Raw genomic sequence first — 18,282 nt, forward strand, 5'->3', positions numbered from 1 at the left:
CTTATGGGATACTTTCGATTGTGTTTGAGAAATTTACTTGTTCGTTTTCGAGTAACTGACATTCGAGAAAATGATAGTTCGGAAAATTATTTTTAGGTCAATTGAATTCTAGAAATTTACCTTCGAGTAATTGATTTCGAGAAATTTGCCTGACCCCTCTGGGGCCATGAGTGGAGCTTCACGGAGCTCTCTCTTGAATTTTGCTTCCTTTGTTTCACCTTGTTTGCAAAATTTTTCCATTAGACCCGTAAGATGGGCCAGTGACTGGCTCATTTTGTCAAATAGAAGGGTAGAAGGTGAAGACATCGAGGATAACTGGTCCTGGGCCAGCACAGACGGAAGGAATTCCGACACAACATCGTCATCTTCTTCCAGAGGTGCCCTCCTGCCCTCCGTCTCGATGGCAATCTGGACACAGGGAGGTAGAGTCGTGCTTGGGGCACCACCATTTCACTACTTGCTTTTGGGGACAGTAAGCTACGCATCCTATCGTTAGGTAGGTATGGTCCCGGAGAGTTCTTCTGGAACCCTCTTACCCATTTGTGTAGTTTCTTATGTGCCGCATCCCTAGACTCCATTAACTTGGGATTATCAAAACCTTCAGTCACTAAGGTCCGGCAGATATTGCAGACTTAGGGGTCCCAATATTGCAGGCATTCGGTAATAATATTGCAGGGGGCATAAGACCTGCATGCTTTATGACCGTAAAAGTACGTACTCTTAACATTGCAGAAGACTGCCTCGCATTTCCTCTGGGGTTCCTCCGGTAAGGAAAGGAAAACAGAATGACTATACGATAGTTTATCTCACCTGATAAACAATATGTAATTAGTCATCTTTTAATTATTATAGCTTAGGATAGTAAGCTAGAAAGGAATAGTGAAAGACACGTAATTGTGTATCCCTCCCAACCAATCGCTGTAACCTCCCCCCAGTATTAAAAATAAAGAGTTTCCTTTATCAGGGCAACTCGAAAGAAAAGGGTTCTAACCCCTAGGGATAGAAAATGTGTACACTGCCACTGACCCTTCTAATTATTTAGTATTGTGTGGTAAGTATTAAACTGATTTCCAATCAGAGTATTGAAGGAATTCTATTCTTTCAATATAGGTACGGTCTCAGCAGAAGCCTGCACAAGGGTACACAAGATATGTTAGAAATTAACTACTGTATAATAATACTATAGTTTTTTGTTTGCAGTATATACTATATTGCAAATATACTGGCTACTGTACCAACCGTGTGTCACACAATTGTACATAATTATTTTGTATATATTATGCTAGTATCTGCGCTCTTCCCTCGCACTAAAAAGAACCTGAATGATCATGTCTCCATTTTGCTCTGTAACATTGTCTGTCTCTCGAACAGGTCATGTCCTGTTGCCTTGAGGTTTTGTATATAAAGAAGAGTGTTCCTTGATAAATAACTCAGTCATTTCCAATCTGCCTTTGAGTTCACAACTCCTCTCTCGGCCCGTCACATTGGTGACCCCGAAAGTCAACTCGCTCCCACTGCCTTCCACCCCCACCTCCCTCGCCCCTCCATCGTTGGTACTATGACGGAGGCAGACTCTACTCCGGCGGTTGGCACTGCGGCCGTCCCATTGAAACTTTCACCGTTCACCCGCGAAGAAGCGTGTGCTTGGTTTCAACGCGCTGAAGTCCACTTTCGTATCAGGGGCGTGACTCGCTCAACCACCAAATCAGATTATGTTCTCGTGGCGATACCCGAGGACACCTTCCCAGAAATATCCGACTGGCTTTGTGAACAAGGAGACACCCCAATAGCGTATGACGTCCTCAAATCATACCTTCTGCAGCAGTACTCGCCGTCACCAGCCGCCCGTATAGCAAAGCTTTTTCAGCTCTCGCAACAACCGTTGTGGGACCAAAGGGCTTCGCTTGCCCTCAGGGAAATGACCAGTATCGCTCACCTTCAACCTGCCGCAGACAGCTCTCCTCGTAAGGTGAACCTACTCCATCCCCTTTGGATACGCCGTTTACCTGAACCTGTGCGCGTTGCCATACCCTATGTCGATAGTTTACCCATAAAGGACTTGATGACCAAAGCCGACGCCCTTATGGACAGCCACTTCAAGACCTCCATCAACGCCTCCACCCCTGACGACGAGGATGCCTATTCAACGTCAACCGAAGCTGACATGAATGCCGTAGGACATACACGTCTACCCCGTGACGTGCCGAAGCGGCGACAAAGCCGCCCACCACCCACCAATCGCTTGCGACCCGACGAACGACTTCTACAGCCACTTACTACCTCCCATCCGCCGCAGTTTTGCTACTACCACTTCAGATTCGGGGCAACCGCGAAGAAATGTGCCAAAGATTGTCAGTGGCCAAAAAAACGTGTAAGTAGGCCATCGCTTGTGGCGGTGGCCTCCCATGTTTCTAATCTTTTCTTTTTACAGGATGCAGGAACGGGCGTGCGATTTTTGGTAGACACGGGTGCTTGTCGTTCTCTTTTGCCAAGGAAACTCTTCAAGGCACAACGTAGTCTGTCTACATCTGCCGACGTCCGCTTGGTAGCTGCCAACGGATCTGCAATACCCACCTACGGTTACGAGAACCTCACATTATCGTTCGGAAACGGTAAATTCAATTGGAAGTTTCTCGTTGCTGACGTGACAATGCCAATCCTCGGTGCGGATTTCCTCTTTCATTTCCACCTTCTGGTCGATGTCGCCCGCCGACGATTGGTCAACGCAGACTCGTACTTGTCGACACCTCTTCAACCCGCCCCCTCTAACCTCGCTCTCCACATCAGCGCACCCACGGATGCCTACGCCCACCTCCTCACGTCGTACCCGGAAGTTTTCCATCCAGAACTTCGCCAAACGCCCACGGTTCCTGCCAAGCACGGTATTTATCACCATATCAAGACGACGGGACCCCCAGTCTTTGCAAAATTCAGACGTCTGGCACCGGAACGATTGGCAGCCGCCAAACAGACGTTCGCCGAAATGGAGAAAATGGGCCTTTGCCAAAAGGCCTCCAGCCCATGGTCGTCACCCTTACACATCGTTCTGAAGAAAGACGGCTCCCTCCGTCCGTGCGTGGATTACAGGCGCCTGACCATGCAAACAGAACCGGATCACTACCCCCTCCCAAACAATGCCGATGTAACCTCCTACCTGCACAAAGCGAAGGTTTTCTCTACGCTCGACCTCCTGAAGGGGTATTATCAGGTGCCTATGAACCCGGAAGACATCCCCAAGACCGCCATCACCACTCCGTTTGGTACATACACCTTCAATTACTCCTGTTTTGGCCTTCGTAATGCTGGGGCAACGTTTCAACATCTCATGGATGGCATCCTAGGGGACCTCCCTTTCTGTGTATGTTATGTGGACGACATACTTGTGTTCTCCTCCTCAAAAGAGGAACACCTCCGTCACCTGCGCATCGTGCTCGACCGCCTGCAACAAAACGGCCTTGTAGTCCGGTACGACAAGTGTACCTTTGGTGCCAACGAAGTGTCGTTATTAGGGCACGGTATCACTCCTGAAGGAGTCCATCCCCTCCCTGAGAAGGTAGCAGCCGTTCAGAATTTCCCCACGCCCTCGACCGTCAAAGCTCTGCAGGAATTCTTGGGCATGATCAACTATTATCACCGTTTTCTACCAGACATTGCCGACACTCTTGCTCCCCTCTACGCCTCCCTCAAGGGCAAGCCAAAGGACCTGAAGTGGGGTCCCCTTCAAGAAGCAGCCTTCTGCAATGCAAAGAAGGCCCTATCAACTGCTGCGGCTCTCACTTTTCCTATCCCACACGCCCCTCTCCTTCTCTCCACCGATGCCAGCTACGTCGCTATTGGTGCAGTACTCGAGCAGGTGGTCAAAGGCTCGCCCCGCCCATTGGCCTTCTTCAGCAGAAAACTGTCCAAGGCAGAATCGGGTTATTCTACCTTCGATCGAGAATTGCTGGCGATGCACTTGGCTGTCCGTCACTTTTGCCATTTCTTAGAAGGTACGCCCTTCGTCATTCGTACAGACCACATGCCTCTGGTGCACGCCTTCACTCGACAGTCTGACGCCTGGTCCGCCCGTCAACGCCGACATCTCTCCGCCGTGGCTGAATACAATTGCACCGTCCAGTACGTCCCTGGGAAAATGAATCCCGTTGCCGATGCCCTGTCAAGAAACACGTTGGCTGCCGTTCAACTGGGATTGGATTACAATGCCCTGGCTGAAGCCCAACGACAGGATCCAGAGTATCAAGCTTGTAGGACATCCTGCACGTCCCTCCGTTGGGAGGATTTTCCCCTCGAAGACTCCAACACCACCCTCCTCTGTGACGTCAGTACTGGTAGACCGCGACCTTGGATTCCTGCTCCCATGCGCCGACAGGTATTTGATTTCATCCACGGCCTTTCACATCCCTCGTGCCGTTCTACTGCACAGCTGCTGAAGGCAAAGTTCATTTGGCACGGCTTTTCTAAGGATGCTAAGGATTGGGTCCGTGCGTGTACTTCTTGCCAAACTTCCAAAGTACATCGACACACGGATTCAGGAGTGGGCACCTTTCCTCAACCTCAGCGTCGTTTCGCACACATTCACGTCGACGTTGTAGGCCCCCTACCCACATCACAAGGACATTGTTACCTGTTTACCGTCATCGACCGCTCCACTCATTGGCCTGAAGCCATTCCCATGGAAACTGTAACGTCCGCCTCATGTACATCTGCCTTACTCTCTGGATGGGTCTCAAGATTCGGTATCCCTGAGCATATTACTTCTGACAGGGGAACAACTTTCACCTCTCAATTATGGACGTCATTAGCGAATCTCCTGGGCATCACCCTACCTCAGACAATGGCCTACAACCCCGCTGCCAATGGAATGGTTGAACGTTTTCATCACACCCTCAAAGCAGCTTTGATGTCCCGCTGCAAGGATTGCAACTGGTTTACTCAGCTTCCTTGGGTCTTCCTTGGACTAAGGACCACTCCTAAAGATGCCCTCGATGTCTCGGTAGCCGAAATGGTGTATGGCGACCCGTTGGTCGTCCCAGCCGAATTTTTTCCTTTTATAACCTCCTCCGACGATCTCCAGCGCAGACGTCACATCGTGGGAAAATTTACTCCGTGCCGCCAGACTTACAAGCCCCCAGCGAAGCATCACATACCAACGGACTTGCACTCTGCAACGCATGTCTTCCTGCGCAACGACACCAGCAAGCCACCACTAACGCCCCCTTACACGGGCCCTTTCCTTGTGATCCGACGCAGTCCGAAAGCATTCCTCCTAAACATTCGGGGCAAAGAAGACTGGGTCTCCATTGATCGTCTAAAACCTGCTTATCTTCTGCCAGATGACCCGCCTACAGTTCGCCTCTCTAGATCAGGGCGCCCTATTTAACATGTACAGTACGTCATTTTTAGGAGGGGAGCCATGTACTAACCGTGTGTCACACAATTGTACATAATTATTTTGTATATATTATGCTTGTATCTGCGCTCTTCACTCGCACTAAAAAGAACCTGAATGATCATGTCTCCGTTTTGCTCTGTAACATTGTTTGTCTCTCGAACAGGTCATGTCCTGTTGCCTTGAGGTTTTCTATATAAAGAAGAGTGTTCCTTGATGAATAACTCAGTCGTTTCCAATCTGCCTTTGAGTTCACAACTCCTCTCTCGGCCCGTCACACTACTGTATAATCATATACTGTAGTTCAGCAGGTGTCCTGCCGGCATGGCTAGCACCTGTCGGAACTGTCCAGCCGGCATGTCGCCGACTGGACTAGAAATTAGGAAAGACACATACTTGTGTATCCAACCCAGCCAATTTCTGTGACTTTCCCTTCCAATATTAAAATCATAGAGTTTCCTGATCAGGGAAGCTCAAATACAAGAGTTTTAACCTTTAAGGATAGAAAGTGTACTACCACTGGCCCTTCTAAATTATTTAATATTGAAGGGTAAAATGTAAACTGATTTCTAATCGGAGTATTGAAGGAATTCTATCCTTTCAATTTAGGATTGGTCTCAGCAAAAGATTGGGCAAGGATATCCAAGATGTATGTTGAAAATTAACTACTTGTATAATAAATACAATAGTTTTCTATCTGCAGTATATACTGTACTGCAAATATACTGACTACTGTATAATCATATACTCTAGTTCAGCCGGCATATAGCTGGCATAGCTAGTCCCTGACGGAACAGTAAGGCCGGCATACTAGCTGATAGAGAGAGAGAAAGCATGGAGTGAAGGACCGCCTTATTACTGTGTATGTTTACACTAATTAAGGATGTAAGTATATAACTTACAGCCTTCATCCCAGAAAGAAGGTTCAAATGGAAGGGAAGAATGTATCATTCAGGCTTCCATCCAGCCACAAGTACCGTTGCTGGCATAGTCCAGACGGCATATGGCCGGGTGGCTAGTATCCGGTGGCACTGGTACAGTCGGCCTGCCACCGACTGATTAAGTGCCTGTCGACACCGGCCCGGCCGGCAGACTGCCAACTGGGTTAGTACCCCGGTTACAGGACTTGTGGACGGCAGTCCAAGGGAGGATTGAAAAACCTAGGTGACAGAAGGGTCTCCCACAGGCAGCCATTAGGCCGGCACAACCTTTGCGGATCTTTGTCCATAAGGGAAAGCTGAGTGACTAAACAGCTGCTATGTAGGAGCCCGGCCGGCCCCACTACACGCCAGCGACCAGCGAGATTGCGGGACAATGGCCATAGCTAGAAGGACAGAGAGGGGCAGGGGAAAGAGTCCTATATAATTTGTAGAAGGCGGCGGCAATGTTGCGGCCCCCCCCCCCCCTTACACAAAGGAGAAACTCTGTTTCAGTATGGGCGCCGTCCTAGGCGGCAGAAGAATGTTTATTCTTGAACCTAGGGTCTGCCGAAATATTGTTAGGAGGGGCCGGCAGGTTTGCCCCCCTCTCTCCACAAGGGAGAAACATTGTTTTAGTGCCGGCGCCATCCTAGGCTGTAGAAGAATGTCTATGCTTCAGCCCAGTGTCTGCCAGCATAGGACTAGTCTTCTAAACCACAGGGAGAACTTGGCGGCAACATACCACAACCACAGGTGCGGTTTAGTGAGGCTAGCTTCCTATGCCGGTGGTTATAAGCCGGCAGGGGAGTCACTACTCACCCTGCCGGCCTGCCGCCAGCAAAAGACTGAATACTCTGAGATTCTGTCAAAAACCAAAGCCGGACACTCGCTTGCAAAGGTGGGAGACAGAAAAAACCCTAGCCTAGTCAAGCTGGAGTAAACTACTCTATTGCTGCCTGCGGCGGCACTCAGAGGGAGAGAGGGATTTCCCATGACTCTCCACAGGAGACAAGTATCGATTTATATAATTCTAGGAGATATACTATCTCCCTTAGAATCAATAAAATGATACACCATGGTAAACGGGGAAATGTCTGAAAGTATTCTACATCGCCTAGGTTAGGTAACCTAGGCAAGACGAGATCTCAGTTACCTAAATCACCGAAACTCTATAGTATACGATCGACAAAGAAAGAGGAAAATTATGCATACCATAAATATCTTTACAAGTATAATGATGCCTAAACAGCTTTCTTAATTTATTAATGCTATTTCAACCAGGAAAGTCGTTTTGCTAACTAAATAACACATGCCTAACGAATGACAGTACCCATGGCACCTCCGGTAACAGGCCTAGCTCCTAAGCACAATAAATTTCTCTAATTTCACTGTGAAACAAGACCTATAATTATATACACTTTGAGGAATCAATACTCAACTTCCCAGAGGCGAAGGAATTTGGAGATTGCATAATAATCCTCACAAAATCGATCGAAAAGGTTAGGTCAACAGGGAACACCACTGTGCAAATTGGCTACAAAATTAGGAATAATCGACATCTTGAATATAGCGCTATCTTGATACTCAATATTTATATGGGAAATAGGGTAACCTTGATAACGGTCCCCTTCCAAATTTGCCACTCTTCTCCCTCGAGGCAAAAATGCTATTCGGGGTGAAGATCGCTATGTGTCGTATCAAGATATACGTACCCTGAATTATTTGATATCTTTAAGAGAAATTTTAAGGATATTCGCGCCAGGAGTTAGAATTCTGGAGACCTAAAGGTAAATTCTCTGGGAATATCACTGTAGTTCATATATCACTTGGAAGCTACTATTAGGAACCCTCCATCCGGAACATATGGCTTTAGCCCAAAAATGCTATCTGTCATTTGAATTTCCCATCCATCCGCCATGTTTTTTCACTCACATCTTGATTCTAACACTGATAATAAGAACAACAATGTTTTTATATATTGTTTATGAAAATTTTGTTATAAAGGGTTGTTGTGTACGTAGTAATTTCTGGACCACTTATTTATTTATTTATTTATCTATCTATTGATTTATTTAATCTTACTATAGATAAATTAGAACAGAAAATTGAATTGATTACCTCAATGTTTCATCTCTGATCTTTACTTTTAATATAGAAAGATCATGACTTGAAAAAAAATAGACCTGGCGAAACTATTCCATAACAATGTTTTTTTTTTTTTTCATATAAAGGAGACATACAATAGTAAGCTCTTCTGGCTCTAATGTAATAAGCTTTTGTTCTGAAGATATCATTATTTCATTCAAAATTTGCGTATAATGAAGATATCATTAGTAGGCTGCTATGAGGTACAAGGGACATCTGCTTCTGAGCTTCGAAGGAGATGGGAGCTGAGAATTACTGTTGCTTCTCAGCTTTAGAGGAAAAGAATTTTTCCGGGTGAGCTGTTGTATCACCTTTTATTCCGAATAACAGGACGAAAAAAAAAAATTCCAAGATAGAGCCTCCAGAAATCTTGAGACTTTACACAATATGTATATATTTTGTGTAATTGAAGATTAGTTACACTAAATAAGTATTTCTTCAAACTGCAGGACACCTGGAATTTCAAAATATATGCAAATAAATGAAGAAATATTGTGAGTGATAATTAATAAAGTTAAATTTCACCATAAATTCATTTGAAGCGAGATATCAGTCATGTGATTCATCAAAATAGGAACTGCGATCGATACAAAGAGAGTAGTATCATCTGCATAAGCAACAGAATGGTTTTCAAGAATAAGATAACATATTATTTGTATTGTATATTTTTCTTGGGGATTTTGCTGATTTTCTCTTGATAGTATGAAGCTCATGGTCAGTGAATTATTATTATTATTATTATTATTATTATTATTATTACAAGTAGTAGTAGTAGTAGTAGTAGTAGTAGTAGTAGTAGTAGTAGTAGTAGTAGTAGTAGTAGTGAATGCAGATGTAAAAATATCACTTATAGAAAATGAATACCTAAATTTATATGAATTAAAACTAAACGTTTATTGTGATGATAAAGATATGAGCATATATAATCTATCAAGGTAAAGTATTAAAACCACTATTCATGATTTTGCTTTAATAAAACTCAGTGTTCCAGAACAGCTAATGATTATTCCAATACACACAAAAGTAATGATTCCAATACACAAAATAGTAAAGATTATTCTAAGACACACAAAAGAGAGATGTTTTGAATTGCTCCAAAGATTATTTTTTCCTTTTTCTGTTAATATTGTTGTTATTGTTGTTGTTGTTTTATTTGTTTCTGCAGCTACTGTTGGAGTAGAATGCCTAAATAATTTACCCGGGAAATAAGTCAAACATCTCTCTTAAATAGAGGGTGCATTCACTAAGTCTGGAAGGCTGACGACGCCTAGTTCACCAGCGACAGAAACCCAAAACAGCTTCTCTCAAGCACACAGATCCGGATAAGTAGTCGATATCCCGTTGATACACTGAGAAGCAGCTGTCCCCTGGGCGTAAATCTCTTCGCCAGGGATATTCCCTGCCGGTCCATAGTTGCAAACGTATATCTTGCGCTCAGAATTTGTTGTGTTGTAGTGAACGTGTCCACAGCCTATCTCGTATGTATTTGCCCACATTACCTGTGAGATAAAGGTGAGAAGTGGAGTTTGAAACTATTATTATCATTTAACTTGATTCACCTGAATGAATTCTATTATATGTATACATATATATATATATACAAATATATATATATATATATATATATATATATATATATATATATATACATATATATATATATATATATATTTACAGTCAGGCTACGTTATTCGCGATAATTAGGTTACAGACATAGGCGCAAAAAGAGAATTTTTGCGAATAAATGCTGATGATCAACACAGTAAATACTGCCTAATATTATTTTAATTTGGTTTTTCAACAGTTTTTTTATCATATGTATGGTGTACAGAATATTTACACCCATGTATATTACGTACTGGACACAGTAAGGTTATGGTAGAGTATTGTCGTGAGGCAAAGTTTTACAGAGTCGTCATCATTCCCTTATTGTTTTCTATAGCAAATGTTTTTATAATTTAGTGATACTGTATTGTTACCTAGTTCTAATTGATGCAGTAGTGTATATTACTGTAGTGTATTTACAGCAATATAACTACATTACAGCTGAACTCTACCTACTGTAAATGTTGAGTGTTTTCGTTCTGATGACTCAAAGCCTAATCTGCTATGTGTTTCTAGATGCAGGTCGCAACTTCTTATGTGTTGTTTCTTGCACAGTATGTTACTGTACATCTATACTTTCTCAAACAGAAATACAACTCATTCCATAAACTAAAACCTTGAATATCTTGATATTAATTGTTTCTTTTAAATAAAACCAAACCAGTGCATTTGATTTCTTTGCAACAGGTGATTTCTCTCTCTCTCTCTCTCCCTCTCTCTCTCTCTCTCTCTCTCTCTCTCTCTCTCTCTCTCTCTCTGTAATAAATGAAATCTTTCTTTCTTTGCCAAGTCTCTATTGAGGCTCTATAATCAAGCACCACAAAGCTATAAAGTATAGAATATCTTGCATCGGCAACATGATAGAAAATCAGGTTAATGTTATGCAATTCATCTCCCAGTACAAGTAAAGAAAATTTGAGAGAAGGATTTTAAATAAAACTATTGAAATTAGTATGCTAATTGGAAAATGATAGATCAATTAATAATTGTTTCTTTCAGTAAATATGAAATATAGTTTAGTAGCATGCTTTAATAATAAGGGAGTTATTTGATCAGAAAATTGAGGTAGACGATGGACTACGCAGGGTTGATCAGAGGATTTGAATGTAAATAATGCATAAGATTATAATTCGCTATGTTTTTGATTATACATGTGATACTAAAATATGAATATTATGTACATTATTATTGGATTAAGTTGATCGCAACACCAGTTTAATCAGAATCCGGTTTATTTCAAATATAACTATAATATTTTTTACAAGAGGAAATGGATGTATACTGTTTAGAGAGAGCTAGGATCAGCTGGGTGCAAAAATTGGTGATATCGTGCAGCACTCCCAATGTAAAGGAATGTGGGCTATTTGAAACCAACACCCGGCCAAATTTTATCGTGGTTTTTATGAGAATTTTTATCTAATAGGTATTGCATTGGTATTGGTCATCCTAATACTGTTACCAACTATTAAAAATAAAAATTCTTAATGATGGATAAACAATCATCATAAAATTTGTATTTTTCATCTTAGCCACAAAAACCGGGGACCGTTAAGCAAGAATCAACTGTTAACGATTGCCGACTGTGCGTATATGAGATTATCTATGGATGTTGATATATCTATTAATTCATCTAAAGGCTCCGCACAAGATTACACGGGGTTCCATGATAATGCATCAGCAATGATATTTGTTTTCCCTGGTAAATACCCGATTCTCGCGCCAAAGTCTTGAATGATCAAATGCCACTGAGTTCGTTTTTGGGCTGTGTATGGGATACTATTTTCTTCTAATGATATCTGGTGAAAGCCTTTAAGTAAGTCCAAACTGGTAAAATATTTATTCTGACCTAACAAAGATAAAATATCGTCAGTACATGGCACTGGGAATCGATCAGGGATCGTTTCCTCATTCAAGCGATGGAAATCTACGCAGATACGCCATGTTCGATCTTTTTTCGGTACAACTATTAATGGAAAATTATAAGGGCTGTTCGATTTTTCCTAATGACTCCTTCTTCTAGCATTTTACCTACTTCATCATTTATCTCATTCTGGAATTTCATAGGGAGTCTGTACGAGGGTACATAAATAATTTTCTGCTTGTCCTTTAACCTTATTTGATGTTCTATGACATCTGTCTTTACTAAGGATCCATCCGTAGTGGAAAAAACATCTAGATATTCAGTTAAAAGTCCAAAAAATTTCTGCTGAATTTCTTCTTCTTGAATGTCTTTACTAATTTTATTTTTAATAGATCACAAAAGGGATTTCATCCGCAACTGATTGAGCGTGATTGATTTCAGCAACGGTAAGAATACGATGTTTATAAACTTCTACATCCAAGATATGTTGATTTTTGTGAATTACTAAAATGGTATTTAAATGATTACAGACTTCAATATTACATTGTTGATGTGAGCTTACTGTATAAATAGCTTGTGTGACGGACAATCCGTTAGTTTTCAAAGTGTCGGAAAGGATTAATATTTCAGATCCCGGTAACGTTTTCTTTATTTGCACTATTAAATTCGAAGGTACGTTCGGCTCGATAGATTGCGTGCAAGATGATATTACGGGTGAACGAGAAATCTGTTGGGTCACATATATTATTTCTTTATTGGTGAGACAAGTTATTGGTTCTTCAACGTACGTCACTGTTTTATTTGTTGTCTCCTTTCTATCCAAAACTGATTTTAAGGTATTAGAAGACTTATAGAATTTTCCTTTGATATACACGCCATGCTTGGCAGGGGCTAAGATAATGTTTCGATTACCCATAGACGGATATCCTATAATTACAGCTGGATACATATCAATGTTTTGTACAACAACAAAGGTATCAGCAAACGTGCGCTTACCGACCTTGAACTGAACATGAGTCACGCCTATTACATTTAATTCATTATTTCCTATACCCGAGAGCCTTACTCCGGACTTCTCTATAGGGAAGTTCGAAAACAACAAATGATGTGTCCTCAAATCCATGATATTATGTGGACTACCAAAGTCAAAAAATAATGTAAAGGATTGTTGTTCTAAATTTACAGCATATAATGTTGGTCGTAACTCATTTTGACTTATTATTGTGTGAATTTGTTGCAAATCTACGGGAGCATGCACTAATTTATTTGATTCGGTCGAGTGTTTCGTAGGAAAATCTATAGTTTCAGAATTATCTGATAAAACATTAAATGGATTATATAACACTACTGATGTTGATTTAAATGACCCAACATCACTCTCTTCCTCACTGGAGTTAATTATGTGGTATTTGCTTTGCTATGCACATTCTGAAAATTATTCTGACCTTGCGAGTTCTGGGTAGACGGCCCAGAATCAGAGTTATTCAAAGAACTGTTTGTTTGTTTCTGAACTACATTGACGTTTGGCTGTTTCTTCTTATTGAACTGAGGATTTTTCCTTTTATTTCCATATGGAACTGAATGTGTAATTGACTGTGGATTTGACTGTGTATTTCTAGGATTCTGTTGTGTCTTACGCGAGTAGCACTGACTATATGAATGAGTAGAACTATTATGTAACGAACAGAATCTTGTTCTGCAGTCTGCAATCAAGTGACCTTGACGTTTGCAATTATAACACGTCATTCCCACGACTTGACTATTATTAACTACGTTTACTTGTTGTGGCTTTGTTTCATTTTTTTCAAAAACCTGTGTAAACAAAGGATCAAGATCAGTACAATTAGACATGTGTTTTTTTATCTGTTTATATACGTCCAATTCTGTACTTGCTGGCATTAACTTTTTATCAAAACACCGCACTAAAGCTTCAGGCAACATAAGTGTCATGCAAGTTAAATACATTAATCGTAAGAAATATTTCACGGAGATGTTATCTCTAGTAACCCAAGTGGAATTACCTAAAATATCTTGATATTCGTTTAGCCTATCGGCAATGAGAGCTGCTCTCTCAATAACATTAAGCCGAGTCATAGTGGCTTGATTAAGTGTATTTCTTAATGTTAAAACTACATCCAAGGCTTCCTTACCACCATAGACTGCACGTAGCCTGACTTTGAAATCGTCCCATGTAACTGTCTCTTGAAACGAAACTCCCCTCAAATATGCACTCGCATCTCCTTTAGAAAAGTCTATAAAACTTTTAGCTTCTTGTAATTGTACAAATGGGTCTATAATTTGTTTAGCATTTAAATGGGCGTCGACGGAAGAAATCCACGACTCAACATTCTGAGGTAAGAAGCCGTTGACCCGACCTTGAAAAGGAAGGATAGCTGATCGGGCAATAACTAATGTAACAATGGGAGCCGGGATGCGGTTACTCGGGCCGGGGTTGAGGTTACTTGGGCTGACAGGAGGTGTCATGTTGACTTTAACTTGTTTTTCATCTCTTCGATTCCTTGCAATCCTATCAAAATCTCTATTTGAATACAGACGTCCACTGCGTAAACGCATAAATACTATTCAAACAAAGATCATAACATAATCCCCCAATACAATGATACAAATATAAAGATATTTCCCGAGAACTTCTGAAAGAAAACGGAATTAGCACAGAGAGAAAAAAAATTCTCAACGAGAATTCGAAGTTGAATACAGTTTCCTTTAATGAAAGGAAAAATGAAGATTAACAAACAACTCACCCCAGCAATAATGGACGATTGACTCGTGATAACTACACTTCACTGTCTAAAACTGAAATGAATAAAGAAATATACTTAGCTTCGGTTTATATGGGCGAAGGGTGGTGTCTTCATTTCCTCTCTCTCTCACTGGTTTGTTTCTTCTTATTGATGTTTGGGTGAATGTTTTCGGTCCGATTTCCGTTGAATGTAGTGGTTCCTGGATATGATTCTCGAATGTTTATTAAACATTGAATGTCAGTCCTTGGTTTTCTTAAGATATTGATTGAAGATCCAGTTCCTCAGTTTGTATAACATTTATTTGTTGGTATTCGATGTTTTCATTTCTTCGGGGGACGTAGATACTTCGTCAAAATTGTAGATTCATTACTTTTGATTCTCATGATACTAAAGTTGATTTATGTTGAACGCTGGTTCTTGAAGATCTTTCTCTGTTTTTAGAGTTTTATTCGCTGCCACCAATTGTTACCGTTAAAAATCACAGGATTATGATTACAATTCCCTTTGATTCTTCCGATGCCTGGCAATCTTACAGGATATCACCATTTCCGACTTTCATTACGAATCACTCAAATCCAGTAATATCCAGTTTGACAAGACACGTATTGATTTCCCCAGATAAGGAAACATATACGGTCATTAAAGACTTAAATCAATTAACTCACTGTTCAGACGCAATGAATAAAAAAATATGTACAGCTGACTCCTTTGAATTCCATAAAAACTCAATGGATTCATGCGAGTTAGGTATAGTGCTAGACGGTGCTCTCTCCCATACACATGAAAATTGTCTGAAAAACCTTTATCCCTTTGACAATAATAAGTTCAATTGCAGACTGAACAACGGCTCGTGGATACGATACGACAAGGCCGGCTTCAATGTATCATGCCCAGACGGATCCACGTCCTATTCCCAAATCTTCGTTGCAGCAGATGGTTGTATCGGTACGTCCCTGAATTACATGATCCGAGGAATCAAGATTATCATCAGAGAACGGGCCTACTTCGCGAACTTTACATGGTCGACTACAATTCCATCTTTACATCTCCCATACAATGCACGAGTGGCTAAGCGGTTGATGAAATTAACCGAGATGGACCACCTGACACCGACTTATGCAGACCTTTGTTTCTACGTGTTACTAGCAGCAATCAGCGTTACGGTAATGATATTTATCGCCGTTAACATCTTTGTTTGGCGTAGGTTAAGAACAAACAAGTTGGAGATCAAACAGAACGTTTTGCCATGTCCAGACAAAACTCCTATTTTATTCCAATTTAAAGCTGTTTGAAACTGGCCCCTTCATTCGCTCAAAGGAGTACAATTGTCTTGGAAAAGTGATGTGCGCGAAAAGCAGTTAGTACGCTAGTAATATGTAGTTGAAGAGACTCTTGAACATTTGCATTTTAAAAAATATTTTAAAAACATTTAAAATATCAATCATTTTTTGGGCATCTAATAAAATATATAAGCCCTAAATGTTAAAATGAGGAATCTATGGGCATCTAATAAAATATATAAGCCCTATATATAAAAATAACATATATATATATATATATATATATATATATATATATATATATATATATATATATATATATATATATATATATATAAATATATATATATATATATATATATATATATATATATATATATATATATATATATATATATATATATATACGAAACCGTGGTGCGTGTACGTACCAGGAATTCGTGTTTGTGCACTAAAATTATATCTTTACCAACGTAACAAATATTCTTTATTAGTTACCGTATTATGATAATCTATATTTTTGACAAAGGTAACAACTATTCTTTAACAAGTTACCGAATCATATGTATACCAATATTTTTTTTTATTGGTACCATATAATCGTTTGCTAGCAATGTACCATATGTATGATCTGTATTTACCATGCATTTTTCTTTTTGATTTGACAATATGTGTTGGGTATGTAATTTTTGTTTTTAGATGTATCTATTTGAACATTCATCCTTAATCATTTGCTTATGGCTAAAGTTATATATATATATATATATATATATATATATTTATATATATATATATATATATATATATATATATATATATATATATATATATATATATATATATATATCCATCCATATACCAAGGCACTTCCCCCAATTTTGGGGGGTAGCCGACATCAACAAAGAAACAAAACAAAAAGGGGACTGCTCTCTACGTTCCTCCAGCCTAACCAGAGACTCAGCCGAGTTCAGCTGGTACTGCTAGGGTGCCACAGCCCAACCTCACACAATTCCACCACAGATGAAGCTTCATAATGCTTAATCCCCTACTGCTGCTACCTCCGCGGTCATCTAAGGCACCGGAGGAAGCAGCAGGGCCTACCGGAACTGCGTCACAATCGCTCGCCATTCATTCCTATTTCTAGCACGCTCTCTTGCCTCTCTCACATCTATCCTCCTATCACCCAGAACTTTCTTCACACCACCCATCCACCCAAACCTTGGCCTTCCTCTTGTACTTCTCCCATCAACTCTTGTATTCATCACCTTCTTTAGCAGACAGCCATTTTCCATTTTCGCAACATGGCCAAACCACCTCAACACATTTATATCCACTCTAGATGCTAACTCATTTCTTACACCCGTTCTCACCCTCACCACTTCGTTCCTAACCCTATCTACTCGAGATACACCAGCCATACTCCTTAGACACTTCATCTCAAACACATTCAATTTTTGTCTCTCCATCCCTTTCATTCCCCACAACTCCGATCCATACATCACAGTTGGTACAATCACTTTCTCATGTAGAACTCTCTTTACATTCATGCCCAACCCTCTATTTTTTACTACTCCCTTAACTGCCCCCAACACTTTGCATCCTTCATTCACTCTCTGACGTACATCTGCTTCCACTCCACCATTTGCTGCAACAACAGACCCCAAGTACTTAAACTGATCCACCTCCTCAAGTAACTCTCCATTCAACATGACATTCAACCTTGCACCACCTTCCCTTCTCGTACATCTCATAACCCTACTCTTACCCACATTAACTCTCAACTTCCTTCTCTCACACACCCTTCCAAATTCTCTTGTCACTAGTCGGTCAAGCTTCTCTTCTGTGTCTGCTACCAGTACAGTATCATCCGCAAACAACAACTGATTTACCTCCCATTCATGATCATTATCGTCTACCAGTTTTAATCCTCGTCCAAGCACTCGAGCATTCACCTCTCTCACCACTCCATCAACATACAAGTTAAACAACCACGGCAACATCACACATCCCTGTCTCAGCCCCACTCTCACCGGAAACCAATCGCTCACTTCATTTCCTATTCTAACACATGCTTTACTACCTTTGTAGAAACTTTTCACTGCTTGCAACAACCTTCCACCAACTCCATATAACCTCATCACATTCCACATTGCTTCCCTATCAACTCTATCATATGCTTTCTCCAGATGCATTAACGCAACATACACCTCTTTACCTTTTGCTAAATATTTCTCGCATATCTGCCTAACTGTAAAAATCTGATTCATACAACCCCTACCTCTTCTAAAACCATATATATAATATATATATATATATATAT

At 40.7% G+C, this 18,282-nt stretch overlaps 1 protein-coding gene across 1 annotated transcript in view; it reads right to left on the minus strand.

Moving 5' to 3' along the window:
- Positions 1–9,758: 9,758 nt before the first annotated feature.
- Positions 9,759–18,282, minus strand: part of LOC137637578 (venom allergen 5-like) — an 11,736-nt gene continuing 3,212 nt past the window's right edge. The window contains exon 4 of the mRNA XM_068369727.1: positions 9,759–9,953. Coding sequence (XP_068225828.1) covers positions 9,759–9,953 — 195 coding nt within the window. The remainder of the gene's footprint in view (positions 9,954–18,282) is intronic.

This window comes from Palaemon carinicauda, unplaced genomic scaffold (assembly GCF_036898095.1).
Source record: "Palaemon carinicauda isolate YSFRI2023 unplaced genomic scaffold, ASM3689809v2 scaffold86, whole genome shotgun sequence".
NCBI lineage: Eukaryota > Metazoa > Arthropoda > Malacostraca > Decapoda > Palaemonidae > Palaemon > Palaemon carinicauda.